Below are 23,429 nucleotides of genomic sequence, written 5' to 3'. Positions count from 1 at the left end.
GCGACTGCTCTTCCAAAGGTACAGAGTTCAAATCCCAGCAACCACATGGTGGCTCACAACCATCCCTAACAAGATCTGACTCCCTCTTCTGGAGTGTCTGAAGACAGCTACAGTGTACTTACATATAATAAATTTTAAAAAGACCTATGGTGTTAATGTTATCCACTAAAAATGGGTAGTCTAAAGGTTATTACCCAATAGCGCAAATAAATATAAGAATGAGAGTCAAATAATTCAAAAGAGTAGGAAGAGATAAAACAATAAATAAATAAAGAAGTGAGACAAATAAAGAAAGCACTGAGAGAGGGGGGATCTAAACTCACCTATACTAGCAACTACTGGACAAAGATTCCAGTTAAAAGACAGAGATTGTTTGTTATACCAACTCTAAGCTGCTTCCCAGTCACTCACTTCCAATGTGACACTCTGAGGTTAAGATCAAAAGGATGAAACAGGCTTACCAGGCAACCACTAATTATAAAAAAGGGCAGACATGCTTATAGCTACACACAGTGAATTCACAAGGAGGCATACAACCAAGAGGAACATTTCCTGGTGCTAAAGGGAGAGAATGAAGGCTTGATATTTGTGAAGATGTGTACTTCAGGACCCCCAATCATCAGGGCCAGGGAGAGAGAGAGAGATCAGTGAGTAAAGACATTTGCCACCAAGGAGAGAGCTGCCCCCCACAAGTTGTCCTCTGACCTCCACATTTAGGCCACAGTGTCATAAATATGCATGTGCATTCTGGAGCATGTATGCGTGTTTGCACGTGTGTGTGTGTGTGTGCGTGTGTGTGTGCGCACATGATGAATAAATATAAATAGATAGATAGATAGATAGATAATAAAATGTAACAGAACCAAGACCTGAGCTTCAGATGAAGCAATAACCATTAGTGCTATAAAGAGTAAGAAACAAAAAAAAAATCACAATTCTAATTGAGATTTCAAAGACCATTCTCAGTAACTTATTAAACAAGTAAACAAACAAGTAAAAAAATTACTAAGACCTGAAAATGCATAGCTGACATTCATATAATGCTATATGTTGCCCAGACTAGCCTCGAACTCCTGGGCTCAAGTGACCTTCCCACCTTAGACCCCCAAGTTCTGGGGCCACAAGAGTGTACCATGCACCTTGGCTGGAATGTATGCAGAACAACCTTACAGGCTTGCCTACTGCTCAGTCTTATGGAAGCATTTTCTTAATTGAGGTTCTCTCCTTTTGGATGACTTTAGTTTTATCAAATTGACCTAAAACTATCCAACACAGGATATAACTTGATGGTATATTCCTTGTCTAGCATATTCAAGGGTCTGGGTCCAAGACCCATAAAAAACAAAGAGACAAATAGTTTAAAAACCAGGGAATAAAAGTAAGTGTGTGAATTGTCAGTGAACACTCTCTAGACTACACACTCCCATGAGGACACATCCTTTCATCTTTTTCCTGAAATAGTTTCTACTTTTATCTAGTGGGTACTGCTCAGATGGGAAGTTGCTAGAAGAGATGGCCGACTGGGACATGGAGCCTGCTGTAGTCAGTCTCCATGACATCCCTTTCATTGCTGTCCTTGGTAGACATAGACTAAGCTGACTATAGGCACAGTAACCAGTTCTGTGCGTAGGGCTGGCCATATCTGAGGAGTATACCTCATCCTGGACAGCTGGGCTGCAGAGTCAGAGCCAGGATGACAGGAGCAGTATTTGTTGTCCCACCAAAGCTCGGCTGCTGTTCACCAAGGATGAAGTAGACACACTTATACTGCTCTTTTCATGTCTGTTCCTACTATGTCTTAGCTGTCATATCCATGATGTGACATCACACAAGTATAGGAAGGGTGGGACTGTTCCACATAGATGCCTGTGTTACAGGACACAGCTTTCTTATCAACTACTAGCTTGGTCTTTACACACTTCATAGGACAATCTACATTGTCTATTTGTCCCCATCTATGTCCTAGTCACCATTAGTAATAGATCAGTGTGTGGCCAGGGCTACAAGCCTTCATGGATACAGAGTTGGAGACCTCTGCTCTGCAGCCTTCCTTTCCAGACTTCCACAGCCTAATTTTTAAAGGATAATATTCTTTCCTTCAGCATTTACTACATAGACTAATTATACTTCCCTTCTAATTTCCTTATTTGAAAACCACACAGAGAAATCAGTGCTCCCAACATCTTCCAAAGAGAAATCAAGAAGTTCCCTATGCTGACATCTTTGCTTTTTCCAAGTGTTTTAAACCACATTTCAGTTCATCTGGCAGTTGTAAAAGACACATGAGCTCACAAACCTACTCATCCTTTTCTCTGTGTATATGCTAACTGCAGCTCAAGCTTTACTTGACTCTTAGCTTCCTTTAGTGCAATGGATGGATTCCTCCCCCCCCAAAAAACCCTGCAGCTAGGGTCCTTAGACACTGTTTTCCTCACAGTCTTGCTGATCCCCCTGCATAGGTCAGATACTGTTCCCACAGATAGGAACACATGAAAACCTTACTCATTATATGTTATCTATGTCTATGTCTATGTCTATGCCTATGTCTATGTCTATGTCTATGTCTATCTGTCTATCTATCTATCTATCTATCTATCTATCTATCTATCTATCTAACTATCTATCTATATGTAAGGTTTGGGGCCTTTGTTTCTCCTTAAAGTGTTCAGTAAGGGAACTGTAATAGTGAATAGCCCTTAATAATACCTTAATCCAAACTAAGTGAAAAGGCAGAGAGACAGTATCCAAATTAACAGAATCAGAAATGAAAAGACATAACACCAGACACTGAGGAATCCTAAGAATCATTAGGTATTACTTCAAATGCCTGTATTCCACAAAATTGGAAAATCCAAATCAAATGGACAATTTTCTTGCTAGATACCACTTACTAAAGTCAAGTCAAGATCAGGTAAACTATCTAAAGAGCCCTATAACCTCTAAGAAAATAGAAGCAGTCATTAAAAGTCTCCCAATGTGGGGGAGGGGAGTCTGGAGCCAGATGGTTTTAGCGCCAAATTTTATCAGACTTTCAAAGAAGAACGAATACCTATACTCCTCAAACTTCTCCACAAAATAAAATCAGAAGGAACACTGCCAAACTCACCACGGGGTGAAGCCACAGTCACCCCGATACACGAAATACACAAAGACTCAAAAAAGAAGGAATTTCAGACCAATTTTCCTTAGGAACATTGATACAAAAATACTCAGTAAAATACTTGCAAACATCAAAAACATCATCCACCATGATCAAGTAGGCATTATCCCAGGGATGCAGGGATGGTTCAATATATGAAAATCCATCCATGTCATCCACTATATAAACAAACTGAAAGACAAAAATCACATGATTATCTTATCAGATGCTGTAAAAGTCTTTGACAAAATCCAACATGAAAGTCTCAGAGAGATCAGGGTTACAAGGCACATACCTAAACACAATTAAGGCAATATACAGCAAGCCAATAGCCAACATCAAATTAAATGGAGCTTAAAGCACTCCCACTAACATCAGGGACAAGGCCATCCACTCTCTCCCTGTCTCTTCAATATAGTACTTGAAGTCCTAGCTAGAACAATATGACAACTAAAAGGAGACCAAGAGGAAACAAATTGACAAGGAAGAAGTCCAAGTATTGCTAATCTCAGATGATATGATAGTATACATAAGTAACCCCCAAAATTCTACTGGAGAATACCTTCAGCAATGTGACTGGATACAAAATTAAACTCAAAACAATAAATAGCCCTCCTTTAAACAAATGGTAAATGGACCGAGAAAGAAATAGGGAAATAACACCCTTTACAATAGTCACAAATAATATAACATATCTTGATGACACTCTAACCAAAGAAGTGAAAGATGTGTATGACAAAACTTCAAGTTTCTGAAGAAATAAATTGAAGACATCAGAAGATGGAAAGACTGCCCAGGCCCATAAATCAACAGGATTAACATAGTAAAATCTTACCAAAACCAATCTGCAGATTCAATGTAATTCCCATTAGAATTCCAACTCAATTCTTTACAGACCTTGAAAGAGAAATTCTCAACTTCATATGGAAAAACAAAACCCCCAGGGTATCCCAAACAATCCTGTACAATAAAAGAACTTCTGGAAGTATCACCATCCCTGACCTCAAGCTGTACTACAATACTAATAAAAATTGCATAGTATTGATAAAGAAACAGATAGGTTGATCAATGAAATCAAATCGAAGACACTGAAATACTGAAACTCACATACTTATAAACACTTGATTTTTTGACAAAGAAGCAAAAACTATACAATGGGGAAAGAAAGCAATAATTGGTGCTGGTCTTTTAGATGTCTACATGCAGAAGAATGAAAATAGATCCATATTTATCACCCTGCACAAAACTCAAGTCCAAGTGGATCAGAGACCTCAACATAAAACTGGATATACTAAATCTAATAGAAGAGAAAGTTAGGGAATAGCCTTGAACACACTGGCACAGGAGACAACTTCTTGAACAGAACACTAATGGCTTAGACCTTAAAGTCAACATCAATAAATGGGACCTCATGAAACCGCAAAGCTTCTGTAAAGCAGAGGACACCATCAATAGGGCAAAACAGCAGCCTACAGAATGGGGAAAGATTTTCATTAACCCTAAATTCAACAGAGGACTAACATCCAAAATATATAAAGAACTCAAGAAGTTAAACTCCAACAAAAAATCGGGTACAGAACTAAACAGAATCCTCAACAGAGGAATCTCAAATGGCCAAGAAGCATTTTAAAAAATGTTCATCATTCTTAGTCATCAGGGAAATGCAAATCAAAATAACTGAGATTCCACCTTACACCTGTCAGAATAGCTAAGATAAAAAAAACTCAAGCTCAGTATATGCTGTTGTGGTAAAGGGAACATTCCTCCATTGCTAGTGGGAATGCCAATTTGCACAACCACTATGGAAATCAATTTGGTAATTTCTAAGAAAATTCGGAATAGTTCTACCTCAAGATCCAGCTCTACCACTACTGGGCATATACCTAAACAATGTTCCACCATACCACAAGGACACTTGCTGAGCTATGTTCATAGCAGCTTTATTCGTAATAGTCAGAAACTGAAAACAACCTAGATGTCCCTCAACCAATTAATGGATAAAGAAAATATGATACATTTATGCAATGAAATACTACTCAGTTATTAAAAACAAAGACACCATGAAAATTTGTAGGCAAATGGATGGAACTAGAAAATATCATCCTGAATGAGGTAACACAGACTCAGAAAGACACGTATGGTATGTACTCACTTATAAGTGGATATTAGCTATAAAGTACAGGTCAACCACGCTATAATCCACAAACTCAAAAAGCTAAGTAACAGGGAGGGCCCAAGGGATGATCCTTGAATCTCATTCAGAATGCAATACAAAGTAGACATCAGAGGTGGATGGAGAGAGGGAACTGGGTGGGAGAGGGCACGGAGATCAGGAGTGTGGCAGGGAGAGGGCTGGGAGACAGAATGGAAGTCAATGTGGAGATATCTCTGGGATGAGTTAGAAACTTGGGACAAGGGAGGTCCCTGGGAGTCTATGAGGGTAACCCCAGCAGAGACTCCAAGCTGCTGGAGATATGGAGACTGAAGTGGTCACCTTCTGTAGCCAGGCAGGACTTCCAGTGGAGGGAGGGGGACACCAATCCACACACAAAACCTTCAACCCAAAAATAGTCTGGCCTGCAAGATGTGCAGGGATAAAGACAGAGCAGAGATTGAGGGAATGGCCAACCAATGACTGGCCCTACTTGAGACCTACCCCATGGGAGAGAACCAACCCCTACACTATTAATGATACTCTGATATGCTTATAGATAAGAGCCTAGCACAACTGTCATTTGAGAGGCTTCACTTAGCAGCCAATGGAAACAGATGCAGAGACTCACAGCCCAATACTAGGTGGAGTTTGGTGAGACTTGTGAAAGAGTAGGGGAAAGGATTGAGGGAGCCGAATGGATCAAGGACACCACAAGAAGACCTATAGAGTTGGCGAACCTGGACCCATGAAAGATCACAGAGACAGAACCAACAACTCATGAGCATGCAGGGACTGGACCTAGGTCCTCTATACATTTGTAGCAGATGAGAGCTTGGCCTTCGCTTAGGTAACCTAACAATTGAAGCGGGGGCTTCTTTTGACTCTGTCTTTGACTGTCTTTGACTCTGCTGCCTGCCTTTGGATTCCCATCTTTTAGCTAGGCTGCCTTGTCCGGCCTCAGTTGGAGAGGCTGTGCTTAGTCCTGCTGCACCTTGATGTGCCCGGGTGGATTGGTACCTATGGCGTGCTTTCCTTTCTCTGAGGAGAAAGGATAATAAGGGGAGGGACCTGTGAAGGTAGGACTGGGAGGAGAGGAAGTGGGCTGCAATTGGGATTTAAAGTGAATTTAAAAAGTGCTCTGAAATCTACCTCAACAGATGGTGGAAGTATGCTTTGAGAAATACCATCATTTTTTATTTGCTTGCCATAGGAAAACCTCTATCTAAATATTCAGAGCAGTGTTTTCTTTCACCTCCCCAGAATCTCAGTACCTCTAATGAGCACCACTTTTTTTTTTTTTTTCCGAGACAGGGTTTCTCTGTGTAGCCTTGGCTGTCCTGGAACTCACTTTGTAGACCAGGCTGGCCTCGAACTCAGAAATCTGCCTATCTCTGCCTCCCAAGTGCTGGGATTAAAGGCGTGTGTGTGTGTGTGTGTGTGTGTGTGCCACCACCACCGGGCTAAGCACCACTTTTAAAACTTTAAAGGTGGGGCATTTTGTTTTGCAAATGAACCTGCTTTCCCTTAAAGCAGAAATGACTTCATTTCTATTGGCCAAAGCCACTTCTGCTACGCTTTTGATTCTTCCCTGTAGTCCAGGCTGACTTTGAATTTGCAGTTCTCCTGCCTCAGCCTATTGAGTGCTAAGACCAGAGGCACTGGCCCAGATACAGTTTCTTCTGCTAAGTGGTAAGTAAACTCTTATATATTTAAACATAAGTAGTAAGACACATTCAAATAGACTATTGAGAGTTCAATCCTACCAAAAAAGTCAGTGTCCATGGGAAAATCCCAACTTTGACAGCAGCTGATTTGATGCTGTTTTCCCTTGTCTGCCACAGAAGCCACACTTCAGCATTCCCTGACTTAGTTGGGCACCAGCAGTGTCCCAAGATAGACAGGCAGCTCCAGAGCCCCACGGAGGAGCCAGACTTCCTTGCACATTTGTAAATTTACATCTCCATAGCTGCCACCTTGAAAATCATTCAGAGGAAAATATTGCCTTTGACAGTGTGGCTCTTTGTGGTAAGTATTCACATTCATACACAGATATATACTTGTGCATGTATACATACATAAGCACACATGTTCACAGATGTGCACACACATATGAGTGAGTGTATGCATGCACACATGCCTAGACTACAAGAGAGGTCAATAGTGGGCCTATGGGGCGAGTGTCACAACCCTTCCAGGATAGGGCACCTTGTGATAAAAAAGGGTATAGAAGAGCTGATGGGAGACAGGACTCAGGAAAACAAATTTCAGGAGGGTTAGTAGCCTACAGGTGGATTGTGGAAGGCCAGGCCTGGCAAAGGAGACAGAAAACTAGGAAGGTTCTGGGGAGGAACACTAGCACCGTGCATGGGAAAGGGCTACAGCAAAGAAAGTGAAAATGTTTATAAAGGAGAAAAATCTCATGGCAAGGGGACAGCCCTTACAATCTATCGGCAGCCTGACTAAGTTGAGGCACCCAGGCAGCGATGCTCAGAGAGCTCCCTTTCTGGAGCCATCAGAGAACTTGCTTGTTCTGTGTCTTGTGTCCTGGGAGCCTGAAGCCAGAGATCCCCTTCCTTCTAAGCAATGCTGCAGTGTCTCAAGCAGCTTCCTCCCACCCACTATAGGGGCAGGATAGAGTAAGTGAACAACAGTCCAGGGTCCATCCCTCCTGAGGCCCCCACCATTGGAGTTTGGCTAAGCATGTATGAGACTATCCTTATGCGATAATACTGCATCAAGACCAGGACTCAGCAGCTACAGGCAAGGATAGGGACTTGTTCAGCACAGCTCTGAGAACAAGGTGAGGTGGTGTCCTCCGTGTTGCACCTGAGTTCCCAGACCTGCCAACCCTCCCATTCTCCAGGCAGGACAGAAGAACTGACCACTCACTTACTCAAAGTACTCAGCAGCAGGTGTGGTCCCAAAGGTGTCATTGAGGCCCAGGCCATCGCTAGAGTTGCTGGTATGAGCATCAGAGCAGTTGGGGCTGTTCCAGGTGTTGTTGCAGTGGATCCATGGGAGGTCCATGGTGAAGGAGGAGAAGAAGTAGTGCAGTGCCCATGCGATGATGACATTGTAGAAGAAGCCCACGTAGAAAGAGATGAGGATGACAGTGAAGCCCACACCTGTGGTGACAATAGAGCCAGCATCAACAGCATGCCCCTTCCCATCATCTGCTCACTCTGAGTTGGTGCACTGACATCCCTTGCACTCCACAGCACCATAACATACAGGAAAGATGGGTAAGACCTTATTCTGTGATTATGGAGAAGGGACTGCCACTCTTCAAAATTGTCTGTATCTACCAGAGAGAGACATCAGTATGTCTCAGAGAGACAATGAGAATCAGAAGGATTGTCAAAGGTCATCAAAGAGTATCTAAGACCACCCCCCTGAGCATTCAGATACCCCTAAGGGTCAGCCATAGGTACACTAGACCACCCAGGGTTACCCACAGACACACAGAATTCTTATGGCCATTTGTTTCCACTACAGTCACTCAAAAAGCAGCCGGGGTAATTTAGGCCCCATCTAGGGTCATCTACAGCTTTCTTGAATCACCAAGGAAAGCCAAAGTTATCTATGACTACTAGGTCCACAACAAACTTTTAGAATTATCCACAACCATAAGGGCTGCCAGAAACACCCAAGTTAACAGAGCCAACGAAGGCCACCTAGAGTCACCCAGAAATGTCCAAAGCTTCAGAGCCATCATGAATCATTAAGAGTCAACTAGGACATTTTTTGGCCACCCACAAGAACCCAGGTTTATTCAAAACTATCAAAGGGTAAACAAGATTGCCATGATTACTCAGGAAAATATAGGACCACCCAGAATCATATGGACCATACACAACCATCTATATCCATCCACATCTGTTAAGACCACCCAGAGTCTCTCAAGACATAGCCATTAGAACCTACTCATGCCCTTTCTCCAAGTCATCTAGCATGTTCACAGCCACTCCAAACTGTCCAGGTACAGGTAGATTGGCAAGAGACAGGATAGCCCAACTTCTCCAGAGGAACTGCTCAGTCTTTATTTCATAGTTGTGCTGGATATTTTAACTGTCCGTTTAGAGCTTAAATTTATGAGCCATGAAAATACAGATAATTTTCTTAGGCTTTTGAAGAGATAAATAAGGAAAGAGAAGGTATGAGGGAGGTCAGAAAAACAAGCAGGAAAGAACCTCTGGGATTGCAGCTGGTGTGACATTGCACAAGCCAAGGTTTGGCACACAGACAGTAGAACTGGCATTTGCTTCTATGAGTGAAGCTTCCCCAACCTCAGGGTAGAGCTATGAGGACATCTCTGACTGAGATCCCACACCTCGGGTCTACAGGCTCTTCACACATCCCTGCTTCTGCTCAAGCCTACAGACTTGTCTTTGGAATGGACGGAAGGCTGCTGAGGAGTGGGGATAGGATCACGAAAAACTAAGGCAGCAAGTTCACTGGACGCTGCTCACATTCTTGTGGTTCTCTCAGCTACCCAGTCACATAGCCACAGTCTTCTGTTCTCTACAAAACTATCAGTACCAATGCCTGTTCATCCACTGTGCTCCAAGCCAAGTTATGTGAATTGCGTAGTACTGTAAAGCTCTTCAAAATGGTTTACTGATATTTTACAAATAGGAAAAAAAACTGCTTTAGTGGTTTTGTGGAAGAGCTTTGCTCAGACAGCCTTCTATGCTGCCAGGATTGTCCTAGAATTTGCAAATTCTCCTGCCTCCGATTCCTTAGTGCTGGGATTGTTGAGTACACCCTCACTAATACCCAACTACCGAGAGAGAACTTTGTGCTGTGAGTAGGTCTATGTTTGAGCGAACTAGCTTTCTTGGGCCCACAGCCCCGGGTACCAAATCTTCCCCCTTTTCCTGGCTTCCTGTTGGCCTTTCAGTCCTTGTGAATTCCAGTAAAGACTGAGGCACTGGTTGGTTGTATCCTGTGGAAACCTATGTCACACTCCACACTCATGGAGCACGAGTCTCAAAAAGTCCAGCAGATCCAGTTCTGGCATCACATGGCTACAGGATGACACCAACTTGGACATGTCCTCTATTCAAGGACAGGCAGGCTGGGTCTCCAATTCAGTTCCAAACGGCCACCTGAAAACCAGATTTGGTTGAAGCTCATCGTGGCTACCGCCACAGCCTCAGAAATGGTGTATACTCCCTGGGTCACATTAGCACTGCTAGATAGTCTAGGAGGACATGGCAAGAGCCATTTTCACCAGGAGCTCTTAGATTGAGCTCACTGACCTTGGCCCCACAAAGCTTGTATAGTAATTGGACTTCAACACAAGAATTATCTCCTAAAGTCCCAGGGTTCCCAAGTGCCACAGTAGTCCTCCGTTAGAAACTATTGATGGTGTGGGACAGTCCCATGCAGTTCTCCTAAGTGCGGAATCCTACATTTTGATCACAATGGGGGAACATCCGGTGCCAGTAACATATCCAGAGGATGTGTCTGGCTCTAAAGCTGTGCATGGAGGTCTTGATCTGGTTCACAGTTTCATTTCACTGTGAACCAGAGGATCATTTTAGCCAGGGAAAAATTTCTGCCATCTTAACACTTAACCAGTTACGAATCCTAAACAGGAGAAGCCTGTACTGTCTGTGCCCAACAACCTCTGCACTTTACATTTCCACTGTGCAAGAGCAGCATGTTCATGAAGAGCATGGGCTGAGCAGCTCTGAGAAGCCCTTTGCTGCTCCTATTCAAAGCAGCAGTTTCTGGTCTTGGGTGTCAACCACTGGCCCACAGACGCTGCACAGGGGACCTGGGGCTCTGCTTTCTTCTACGCAGCTACTGTTCAAATACTTCTGAGAAAACCCAATGCTAGTCTTTCAAGCATCATTTTCTCAGCAAATGCCAACTACTAGAGGGGAACGTCACCGGGTCTTTTCCTGGAACTCTGTCTCCTTGGGATAGCAGTGGGTCAGGACAAGGGTGAAAGCTGGCTGGTAGTAAACAGGGCTGGGGTGGATCCAGGATTGGCTTTTAACACATGGAGAAGTCCTTAGCCTTGTTCTTAGTGTCAGTATCTCCCATGCAGAAGGCACTGTGTTCTCTAGGTGGGATCTCCTGGGACAAGGGAGTTGACATCTGGGAAGTATCATCCACTGAGCAGGCTACCTAAACTCATTGTAAGGCACTTTTATAAACATTCTGGGACTCACTGAACTAGGCAGATGATTGATAGATACATGATTGATAAATGTACGATTTGTAGATAGGTGGATGAGTAATAGATGATTGATAGGTGGACAGATAATATGTATATAGATGATAAGTAGATAAATGAGTAATAAATGGAGGTAGATGGCAGATGATAGATAGATGATAGATTTTTTTTAAATGGTGCTTGCTGGATAAAGCATAGATAGGTAAGTAGATAGCTGATAGAGAGATGGCAGATTCATAGGTATTTTTTTAACACCCTGACCAAAATACCATTACTTAGCTTCAGGGAAGCCTGACCTGGGAGCAAGGAATGCTCTAGAAGATTCCTGGTCATACCAGTCTTTAAGGTCTGACCCACAGTCATGTACACATGTCCTCACAGTTTAGGAAGTCAGAACCTGCACATAATGCCATCATCTTGTTCTGAACCCCCAGAGATACAGCCATGTCTTATGTGGGGCATGTCCCTGCATATTACCTTTCAGGACAGGGCAGATCTTCCAGACACCAGCAGCTCCTTCTCTGTTGAACTGCCCGAGAGCCAGCTCCATGTAGAAGAGGGGCATCCCGGCAATAACCATGAAGAGCAGGTAGGGCACCAGGAAGGCACCTGTGCAGAGGACAGCAGCTTCAATGTGGGGGCCACAGAAGGGACAGTTTTTATCATTTGCAGTGGCCCCCAATGTTACACCCTCAAGTATGACCTTGTCACCCAGCTTCCTAACTAGAGTGGAAGGCTCCGTATAGCTACCACCCAAGGGGATATCCTGGATTGGTGGTGAACCTCCTTGCGTGTTGCAGCTGTTGTCAGCGTTAATGCCTCTGGTTGTCCCCTGACCCCATGTCCTGAGCTTAGCCAGAAGCAAGACAGACAAGGCCCTGAGGCATGTCTCAGCTCAGTTCCTAGCACTGCCTGCCTCTTCATGCCAGACCCCACTTTGTCTTGATCCTGTTTATACCTGAGGGTTATGGTCCTGGGATCTGTGACCCAATCCTAGCATTTACAGCCTGCCTTTAAGGGGACTAGAGCTGAATTTCTTCTGCCAGGAGTTTCCTGGAGCTGGATGGACTGTGGGGCTTGGACTGCACAAAAGCCATCCCACCCAAGTCTGCTTGCTCCCCGAAATATGACTGTGATTGAGGCAGAGATTGGCCATGGCTTTCTTCTGGGGTTTGGATGAGCTGGGGGCCTCCTCACCTATATCTTTGGGTCACTTACTGGAGCTGCCGAGACCTTGGGCATCTCAATTTCAAGAGTACATAATGAGGCCACTGTGCTCATGGGTTTGCTTCAGCCCTTCCTTCCCAAAGCAATTCTTCAAACCCTGCAGCCACTCAGGGAGACCAAGCCTTGAAAACAGAGGCCTTTTGGGCTCAACTTGAATTTCTTTGGTAAATCTGCTCCTTCCCCCTCTTTTTTTTTCCCTATTGCACAGCTAAGGCTCTAAAGCTGAGATGAGAAAGTAGGGGAGCCAGGCTTGGTGGCAGAGACTCATAGTCCAAGCTACTCTAGAGGCCAATGTTTAAGGCCTGGGTGATCTACAGAGTGAGTTCAAGAACCACCTAGGAAACAGTGAAATCCTTACTCCAACAAAAAATTCAAGAGGTCAATGGATGTGACTCTGTGGTAGAGCACTTGCCAGCATGTAAAAAGCTATGGGTTCAATTCCCATAACTGTATTTAAAGAATGGAAGGGAGGGAGGGAGGGAGGGAGGGAGGGAGGGAGGAAGGAAGGAAGGAAGGAAGGAAGGAAGGAAGGAAGGAAGGAAGGAAGGAAGAACAGAGCAGGGAGGGAGAGAAGAGGTAGAAGAGATGGGTATATTTCAGACAAGATCATCTGAGTTCAGGGTGCTATGGCCATAGATAAGATGGGTATTTATATTTCAGTTCAGGGGCATCTTCTCTCCTCAGTTCAACTTGAAATTTTACAAAGTTCAAAAACTTTATAGACACTGCTGACATTGACTGAAAACACATTTGACCTTTGAGAATTTTCCTTCCAAATTAAAAATACTATTAGAAATAGAAGTCAGGGCCTAATGCCTTCGCCTACTTCCTTCTCCTTTCTGCTTTCTAGGTTCCATATTCCTTGGCTGTTAGATTTTCTCTGAGCTCCACAGCTTGGAAAGGCTGAAAACTAATGCTGCTGGTGAAGCAGCCCCACTACCCTATAGGAAGACAGGATTGTCTCACTGAAAGCATTTCCCACTGTGAGCGATTTCCTGTGTATTCGGGAGCATGCTTCTGTATACCTGGGAGGCCAGGCGTCATTCTTGAGTGTCATTCCTCAGACACCTTGATTTTTGAGACAGTGTCTGTCATTGGCTTGGTGCTCCCTAGACAGGCTAGACTGACTCTGGTTGGCTACCAATCCCCAGGGTTGTCTCCACCTTCCTAGCACTAACTAGCATTACAAGTGTGTGCAATATGCCCTGCATACACTTTTGTATGTGTGTTCTGGAGATCAAACTCAGGTCTTCGTGCTTGTGCAAGAAGCACTTTACTGACTGAGTCATCTCCTCAGCCTTCGCTGTGAGCATTTCTTGAGATCACAGCCCCCACTGTACCATGGCTCCCATGGCCTCCACTGCACCTCTGAGTCCCCTGTCATGGCCCCACCCTCAGAAAGCACAGGAGGCCAGGACACACTCACCTCCACCATTTTTGTAGCACAGGTAGGGAAACCTCCAGACATTGGCCAGGTCCACAGCGAAGCCGATGACTGAGAGCAGGAAATCGATTTTCTTGCTCCAGGTCTCTCTCTCTTGAACCTCCACTGGTGTCTGCGGTGGGTTGATGAGGGTGGAGTTGGTCAGCTGCACTCCATTCTGCTCCTTGACCAGAATGAGCTCCACCTCTCTGGGGCCCACAGCATTGGGCTCTTTAGCCGGGGCCACCACAGAAGACATTGGTCCCACGGAGCATTTGCTCTTACTCATGGGTAGACTGGAGCCCGAGGAACTCTGTTTCTTTCTTCTCCGACTTCAGCCAACACAAATAAAACAAAACAAAACCACACAGCAATGCACAGATTCAGTAGCCATGTCTAGAGGGTACTTGGGTTGAACACAGAGCCCTGAGGTAGTCCAAATACATGAAATTCCATGGCTAGGATGAAAGAGAGTTAAGGGATGTGAGGGGGGAATGTTGGGGGGGGGTTCACAGAGATGGGAGAGATTGGCTATGGAGACCAGAAATAGACACCTCTTTCCCGCCAAAGCCCTCATTCACATTAGTGCTGGCTTGTGTGACTTCTAATTTGCTTCCTAATAATCTCAGATGCTGCCTGCATTGCTTACCCACATTCCCAGGGTGGGGGGGGGGAACTTTACACCCTGCCAGCAGCATACCACTCACTTCAGTCTTTGCAAGAATGTGTAGCTTTCTTTATACTTAGTAGTACAACAAAAAAGCAAAGTGAATATAACCAAAATCAGCTACAGTAACGAAAAGTTTAAAACAAATGGACATTAGTTTCTCCAAGGAGAGTGCGTACAAACCACCCTGCCCATGATTGTGGCTTCACAGGCCTTTGAGCTGACAGAGAGTTACCAGAATGTCACCAGGGGAAGGATCAGGCCACTGCTAGCAGCACTCCCAGAGAAACCCTGCCTTATGCTTCTGCAGAGCCAGGGCCATGGGGCATAAGGGAGGCAGCAGCACTCTCACCCAGTGACAGCCTGTTTCCACTGAACTCAGACAAGCACACTGATGGAAGCCTGACATCTGGGTGGCTGCTCTAATGGGGTGACTTTCCTCTGCATCCCTAAACAAAAACTCCTGACAGAAGTTATTTTATGCACCACTTCTCTGTGGCCTCTTTACCCTGGTGACAAACACAAATGCAAATTCCTCACATGTGTCAAAGATGGGCTAGAGGGTTGCAGCTGTTAGGGAGCAGGTAGAACTGCTCCCTACGTTGCTTGAGAGACGGCAAGATGCTGAGCAAAGGACCTGGTCTCGGGCTGCGTTCCCAGCTCTCTCACAGACACAGGTACAGAGGTGAGGTTTAGGCACGGATAGCAAAATGATCCCTGAGAAAACATCTTTCTTCACCGGCTGGATCAGGAAACAGGTGGCTCATAAACCAAGATTCTCTGCTTTCCCCACAACCTGAGTTCAGCCCCGGCTTACAGAAAAGACAAAAACAAAACACAACAAATAAACAAAATGAAGAACGGAGATGGAGCTTTTTGGTATGTTGTGAAAATAACCCCAAGGGCGTCAGTCCATCCCCGAGGGTCCACGATGCTCAGCCCAGCCACAGACATTCATGTCCCCCTGGGAAGCAACAACCTCCTATGAACAGGTCTTGAGTCTGGGCTCTGTGGAATCCTATGCTCGGAGAATAGGCACTGAGTGCACACCCCTTAGTTCTGTATGGAAGGAACTGCTCTCCAAAACCCTGGCTGTTGGCTGTGATTTCTGCCTCTCACTCTGCTAGACGGCCGTCCAGGGTCAGTGGAGCAGTGAAGATGCCACTGCCCAGGATGCATAATAAGCGATCTTGGTCCTTACCTGCCTCCTGCGTCAGACTTCAGCTTTGAGGTCCTGTAAGCCTCCAGTAGCGCTTCACAGCTCTGGCAGGTCTCAGCCTCGAGCTCTTATCTGGCCTCCGGGTCTGTTCGCCAAGCCCCGCCCGCCGTCGGGGGCGCCCACTGGCACTGGCTCCGCCTCCGTCCCGCCCAGGGTGGGCGGAGGACAGGCTGGGCAGCGCCCCTGCATCACTTGGGGACTAGGATGGCTGCGGGGAGCCAGAGGCCACTGAGCCTGGGCAGGCGAGGAGTTTGGCAGGTGTCTTTGCAAGGTAAAAGAGTCTCGGCCACGTGGGATCAGGGTATCTCTAGGTTGGACGCGTTGCGGACCAGAGGGACAGTTGGTTTCCAGGAGGGAGCAGTCCAGGTCTCCGTCCCTGTTCGCTCTCCTTGGCCAGCGCCTGCATGGGTTTCCCAACAACTGGTTCCAGCAAGGTTGTCAGAAGCAGATCCCCGGAAGAGAGTGAAGTGGAGAGCGCATGTGGATCTGTGCGGAGCTCTCAAGGCTCACCCGGTTCTCCCCGGTTCTCCCTTCGATGTTGTACGACTCTCCGACCCTGCTCCCATGTCCCTGAACAACCAACCCATGGGCAAGATTTTCCAACTCCAGTTCAGCGGAGACAAAGCAAGTGGGACGCACCTCCCGGTGCTGTGGAGGTGACCCACCTGCGTTCCTAGCCAGGACACAGCAAGGCTTGTTCTTGCCCTGACCAGTTTGCTCAGGCACTTTTCCCTCCTCACTCCGTGAGCGCCTTAGGGACTAAAGTTCCAATACCCCTTTGATAAGTCCTGATTCTCTGCCACCTTTCTCAGGTCCCATGGTCACAAGTGCATGTTTGTAGTGTGTGACTCTGTTCTCTTCTGAGCATTTTTTTTTTTTTTTTAACAAGGTTCCAGGCCATCTGATCCAAACTCGGAGGCTCCTTCCAATCAGCCTGCTTCAGAAACTGATTTCCCTGGAAGGACCTATAAAACCTGTGTGGCCAAAATTCCTGTTTCAAGGGCTAAAGGACTAGGGACTGGAATCCTCCTGCCCAGGTCTGTGTGACATTCGTCCACCTAGGGAAGTCCAGGACAGCCAGATGTGAACAGGTCCTAGGGTAAGCCCTTTACACAACCTCACTGCATGCCTTCCCCATTCCCTGCAGCTCCTCATGCCCTTCCTTTCCATTTCTGCTTTTTCTTAGAATAACTGAGAGGTTTTCCCAGAACGAGGGACCCTAGAGGAAGTATCTCACCTGCAGGCTCCACTGACCCAAGTTCCTAGCAGTGTCTCATTCTAGTTGGGATCCCAAAATGGCTGAGTCCTTATTTTCCTGATTCCTCCTCTGTGCCCACATCCTGTGGCCTTATCGCTTCCCTTCAGCCTCCAAACATGAGGCTGATGCCTAGCAGAAAGCTCCTAGAGCTGTTTTTCCAAGTGACATTGGAATGGGGAGGGCACACTGCTACAGCTGTCAGTGGTCAGCTGGAGCTGCTGTGGAGAAACATTACAACCTTGGAGTCCATCAGTGAACATTTATTCCTGCAAAGGCTTAGAAGTCTCAGATCCCCAGGGAGGATTTGGAGAGGGCTGCTCCCATGGCAAATGGGAAGTTCTCTAGGACAGAGGTGAGTGAGCAGAGCTCCCCAGGGCCATTTTATAAGATAAACACAAAACAAAAACAAAACAAAACAAAACAAAACAAAACAAAACCAAAACATTTTTGAGGAGAGCCAATGAAACCCAAGACCTGGGGCTGGAGAGATGGCTCAGTGGTTAAGAGCACTGACTGCTCTTCCAGAGGTCCTGAGTTCAAATCCCAGCACCCACATGATGGCTCACAACCATCTGTAATGAGATTTGGTGTGTCTGAAGATAGTTACAATGCACTTACATATATTAAATAAATAAAATCTTTAAAAAAAAAAAAAAGAAACCCAAGACCTGATTCTGAATAGCATCTGAATAGCACGAGAGGGTATGATTTCCACAAGTAGATGAGGGAGGAGGTAATGTACTGGGCATTCCAGCTGGTAGGAGGGACTTGAGGAGGTGCTGGTATCATCTCTAATCACTAATACACTGAGGACCATCTCTTTGCCTCTGTTCTGTCACAAAACAGTGTTATGCAAATACCTCTTACATTCAAAGAGGCTGGTCTTTCCTGGACCTCACAACTGAGTTAATAGACTCTAGGATCATTGAAGACATGACCTTCCATCCTACTGTGTAACCAGCCTTTTGAAGTTTAACTTGCCTTTAAGAGAACAATGTAACAAGCAACCCTACTTGCCTCAGTTTCCCAACTAGTGTGCCCTCTCACAACCTACACTAATACATAACTTTAATCTTAAGTTATATACTCTTCCATAGCCCTGATCCAGAGCAGTGTGTGTGTGTGTGTGTGTGTGTGTGTGTGTGTTGTAATCATTTTCTGAAATTAGCAAATGGCCTGCAAGCAACCTTATACAACAAATATCCACAATCATTGGAATCAACCTATGGATATAACTTGATAAAGTTTTATTGTTAGTACTGAGTATTTCTAGGTCAGTTAGAATCAATAACTTAATACCATGTAAAACTCTGTTGAAGATTTCTGTAAAGAATCTCTCATTTTCCATACTATGCTTTCTGTTCTGCTCAATACATACAGAGCAAAGCCTCTTGTTGGGGACAGACAGAAGATACAGGACAGACTCAGGGAAGTGGAAGACTCAGACTTGGGCTCACTAATCAGTCAAGCTAATCCAGGGAGAAGAGTTGAATTTTCATTCCTTAATGAGACACCAAAGCATTTTGATGACTTTGAGGTTATCTTTAGTGCATTTTACCAACATGGTGTTCAGTAGTGACTCTGGTGTCAAGAAACGGGCAGGAGCTCAATGTAGGCCTCCTGAAGTCATCTGAAAGCAACTGAGGTCATCAAATAAACCAGATGGCTAAGGACGTCACTATGGAAATAGCTAAAGGATCATTTAAGAACAGAGATACAGGGCAGATCTTAGGTTCATACAACTCGTAAAACAGAGCCAAAAGCCAAGATGAGCCCTGAGGACACAAAAGAATGATCTGTACTACACAGGTTGTATGGAAAGAAATACCATTGCACAATGGGACCTTTAGACTACTCATGGTGTGAGGAAGAAAGTGACATAAAGTGAGGTGGCATACAAAACACCAGCTTAGTAGTGTAAAAACTCAGTGATAGGGAGAGACCACGTGCTGCATATATTGGGTAATGTTCCATATCCAGGAACCCTTTACTCCTGTCACACCTGATTCCTAACCATGCAGTTAGGACAGTGGGACTTTGTGTGTTCTCAGAGAAATGAGTTGAGGGGACTGGCTGAGTCTTCAGCTCTCATCACAAATGACAGAAGACTAAGAGTGCAAGCATCTCTACCTCACTTTCTGGGCGTGTGCAGGTAGATCCAGTGTGGTTGGCTTTGAGTTAATTAAACCTAGTTGAACAGCCGATCTTTGCATGTTAGAACTTTTGCTAAATGCAGAGCTCAGTTCCTTATCGTTGTTGCTGAGGCTATCAGCTCAGATTATTGGATAATATAGTAGAAACCTCCTAAAACAAAAGGTGTGTGTGTGTCTGTGTGTGTCTGTGTGTGTGTGTGTGTGTGTGTGTGTGTGTAATTGACAAACAATAGGAGACAGACCTAAATGTCGATATCTTGTCATCAAACGAAGCTTCCAGTACTGAGTTTGGGTTACACCAAACTAAACTGTTGGCCAAAGGTGTTACACTGTTTTTCAACAACAGCCCGGGCTGTTGCTAATACTGTTGCTTTTCATAAACTGGTAGCAAGTAAGTCCCCGGTTTAAAGACAACACAAACACAACTCATTGAACATAAAGATACCAAGCTGGTACCCACATATATTCCAGGATCTTTTTTACAAGAAGGTACTCTGCATGCTATCAAAAGAGAAACATAAACACCAGACCAGCCACAAACCCTTTATCTACAGTGGTGTGCCAGCTGCAAGATACACTAGGGCAATGGTGGCACCAAGCTTGTAAGAATAACCAACTGTTCTGGCTAGTCTTATGTTAACTTAACACACGCTAGGGTTATCTGAAAGGAGGGAGCCTTAACTGAGAAAAATGCCTTCAAAAAAAAATCCAACTGTAAGACATTTTCTTTCTTTTTTTTTTTTTTTGTAAGACATTTTCTTAATTAGTGATTAATGGGGGAGGGCTCATCCCGTTGTGGGTGGTTCCATCCTTGGGCTGGTAGTACTGGGTTCTATAAGAAAGCAGGCTGCACAAGCCAGGAGAAGCAAGCCAGTGAGCAGCATCCCTCCGTGGCCTCTGCGTCAGCTCCTGCCTCCAGGTTCCTGTCCTGACTTCCTTCACTGATGAACTGCCAGCAATGTGGAAGTGTAAGGTGAATAAACCCTTTCTTCCCTAACTTACTTCTTAGTCATTTTTTTTTTGCTTTTGTTTATTTGGTTTTTGTTTTTTGTTTTGTTTTGTTTTCAGCAATAGAAACCCTAACAAGGGTTTCCAAGACAAGTTGGAACCAGGAATGGAGTGCTATGACAGACTGATTTGACCTTGTTTTGGGGAGGGTCGTGGAAGGACTTTGGAACTTTTGGCTAGAAAATCCATTGAGTTTTGAGACTTCATTGGACTATTTTGTTGTTGTTTGTTTGGCTTTTGTGTTTGTGTGTGTGTGTGTGTGTGTGTGTGTTTGGAAGATAAGAATGTTGAAAGCAGAGCAGAAGATGGAGGCTTGGCTTGGGAAGTTTCAAAGGAAAGTTTAGACGCTATCAGGGTCATTTGCCATTTTGAATTAAGATTCTATCATTCTTGTCACCTGGGGCTGAAGAGTCAATCACAATGAACAAGAGACCAGTACCACTGAAGTGAAACCTTTGCATTACTGAGACAACAAATTGATGCTGGTTAGCTGGAGCTAAGAACTTAGTTCACCTCCACTGAAGCGTTTTCTGAGAGCACAGAGAAGCTGTAATCCAGAGATAGCCAAGGCTGTACCTCATGCTGGCAGCTGGACTTGGTAATGTGTAAGTCCCCCAGGTGGTACTGGTTTTGAAATCATGAAGGAGTCACGGAGAGCAGCTGAGGCTTGGCACCAGGAAGAGAGCTGTGAGAGGCTGTTAGTGAAAATGCAACCCAGTTGCAGCAAGGGATCAAACTGTTTTGGAGATACCAGTACTATGAGATGAACAGAAGCAGCTATGGAGTGGAGCAAGTTGGAGTCTAGAAGACAGGCTGTGTGTGATACAGAAGAAGACAGAGCTGGAGAAGTGACTCAACCCCTTTGGAGGGGTTCAGAAGATAACTAGTGGATCCCAGCCATTGGACAGTTCAAATTTGGTTTGATTTTATTTGATTGTGACTATGCCGTGTTCTTTTCATCTTAAGCTTTTTTTTTTTATTAATTATATGTAAGTACTCTAGCTGTCTTCAGACACTCCAGAAGAGGGCGTCAGATCTCTTTACAGATGGTTGTGAGCCACCATATGGTTACTGGGATTTGAACTCAGGACCTTTGGAAGAGCAGTCGGTGCTCTTCCCCGCTGAGCCATCTCACCAGCCCCTCTTTTCATCTTAAAGTAAGAAAGTATTTTACTGCCACCCAAAGATGAGAGATTTTGAATTTTAAACGACTTTAGATTTTGAAAGAGATTGGCTATTTTAAAGGGACTGAAATTTTAATGTGTTTGGAATTTGTTAAGTCTGTGGGACTTTTATGTTATTTATGTTTTTAAGGTGAAATCTTAGGGATGCATAAAAAAGGAAGGTTTGTGGCTTAATAGGGATGTGTTTGTCAAGCTGACAAGGGGTCAGTTGTACTGGCTGGTTTTGTGTCAACTTGACACAACACTAGAGTCATCAGAGAGGAGCCTCAGTCGAGAAAATACCATGAATTCCAGCTGTAAGGCATTTTAGTGATCACTGTGGGAGTGTCCTGTCTGTTGTGGGTGGTGTCATCTCTGGGCTAGTGGTTCTGGGTTCTATAAGAAAGCAAGCTGAGCAAAGCCATGGGAGCCAGCCAGTAAGCAGCATCCCTCCATGGCCTCTGCATCAGCCCCTGCCTCCAGGTTCCTGTCATGTTTGAGTTCCTGTCCTGACTTCCTTCAGTGGTGAACAGTAATGTGGAAGTGTAAGTAAGTTTCACCCCCAACTTGCTTTTGCTCATGGTGTTTCATCATAGCAATAGAAACCCTAACTAAGACAAATCCTTTCTTTCAGAGCTCAGGGAAACCCACAGAAGAGGAGGTAGGAAGAATGTAAGTGCCAATGGTGAAGGAAGACACCAGGAGAGCAAGGCCCTCTAAATCAACATGAGCAAAACTCCTATGAACACACAGAGGCTGAAGCAGCATACACAGGGTGGTACCAGGTTCGCAGCATATGTATTATAGCTTCCAGTTTAGTGTTTTTATGGGATGACTGAGCGTACAAATGAGTGGGTTTCTGTGCCCTCTCTTGGGCTCTTTTCTTTCTGTTTGCGTGTTTTGTCTGACTTTGATTTGATATTTTGTTTTATGTATGTTTTGTTTGTTTTTTTTAATAAATGAATGAATGTAAACCTAGCCACTAGGGTAAATGTCAACAACAGAACTGTCATTTATATTCATGGGGGTGGAACAATCAACTTTCTCTAATGGAACAACATTGGGAAAGAAAAGGAAGGAAGGGAGGAAGAAAAAGGAAAAGAGAAAACAGGTGGTGCTTATGTGGTAGTTTAAAGAAAAATGGCTTGGGGCTGGAGGGATGGCTCAGTGGTTAAGAACACTGACTACTTTTCCAAAGGTCTAGAGTTCAATTCCCAGCAACCACAAGGTGGCTCACAACCATCTGCAATGTAATCTGATGTCCTCTTCTGGTGTGTCTAAAGACAACTACAGTGTACTCATAAACATAAAATGAATAAATCTTTAAAAATAAAAGAAGGAAAGAAAAATGGCTCACATAGACTCAGAGAGAGTAGTGCTACTTAACAGTGATTTGGAAGTGTTGTCTTCTTGGGTGGGTGTGGTCTTGGAGTGGGCATGGTCTTCTTGGGTGGGTGTGGTCTTTCAGAGGAGGTGTGTCATTGTGGGTTGGCTTTGGGGTTTTTAAATGCTCAAGCCAGACCCAGTGTCTGTCTCTTCCTGCTGCTTGCTGGTCCAGATGGAGAACTCTTGGCTCCTTCTCCATCACCATGTCTGCCTGTGTGCTTGCCAGGCTTCCTACCATGATGATAATGAGCTGAACCTCTAGACCTGTAAGCCAACCCCAATTAAATGTTTTCCTTTGTAAGAGTTGGGATCATCGTGGTGTCTCTTCACATTGATAGAAATCCTAGCTAAGACAGGATATATAGGCTCATATATTAGTCATCAAAAGTCTATGCCAGGTGCTCCCTCTCCCTCTCCCTCTCCCTCTCCCTCTCCCTCTCCCTC

General features: G+C 44.8%; 1 protein-coding gene across 1 annotated transcript in view; it reads right to left on the bottom strand.

Moving 5' to 3' along the window:
- The window catches only part of Slc6a3 (solute carrier family 6 member 3), a 41,888-nt gene extending 25,777 nt beyond the window's left edge, over positions 1-16,111 (bottom strand). Inside the window, exons 1-4 of the mRNA XM_021208415.1 lie at positions 16,000-16,111; positions 14,135-14,463; positions 11,959-12,090; positions 8,188-8,419 (exon numbers count right to left, since the gene is read on the bottom strand). Of these exons, the coding sequence (XP_021064074.1) occupies positions 8,188-8,419; positions 11,959-12,090; positions 14,135-14,420 (650 nt within the window). The 5' untranslated portion in view covers positions 14,421-14,463; positions 16,000-16,111. The remainder of the gene's footprint in view (positions 1-8,187; positions 8,420-11,958; positions 12,091-14,134; positions 14,464-15,999) is intronic.
- Between the last annotated feature and the right edge of the window lie 7,318 nt (positions 16,112-23,429).

This window comes from Mus pahari, chromosome 11 (genome assembly GCF_900095145.1).
Source record: "Mus pahari chromosome 11, PAHARI_EIJ_v1.1, whole genome shotgun sequence".
In the NCBI taxonomy this organism is placed as follows: Eukaryota; Metazoa; Chordata; class Mammalia; order Rodentia; family Muridae; genus Mus; species Mus pahari.
The sequence above is the reverse complement of the archived record's forward strand: the minus strand, read 5'-3'. Positions and strand labels throughout refer to the sequence as shown.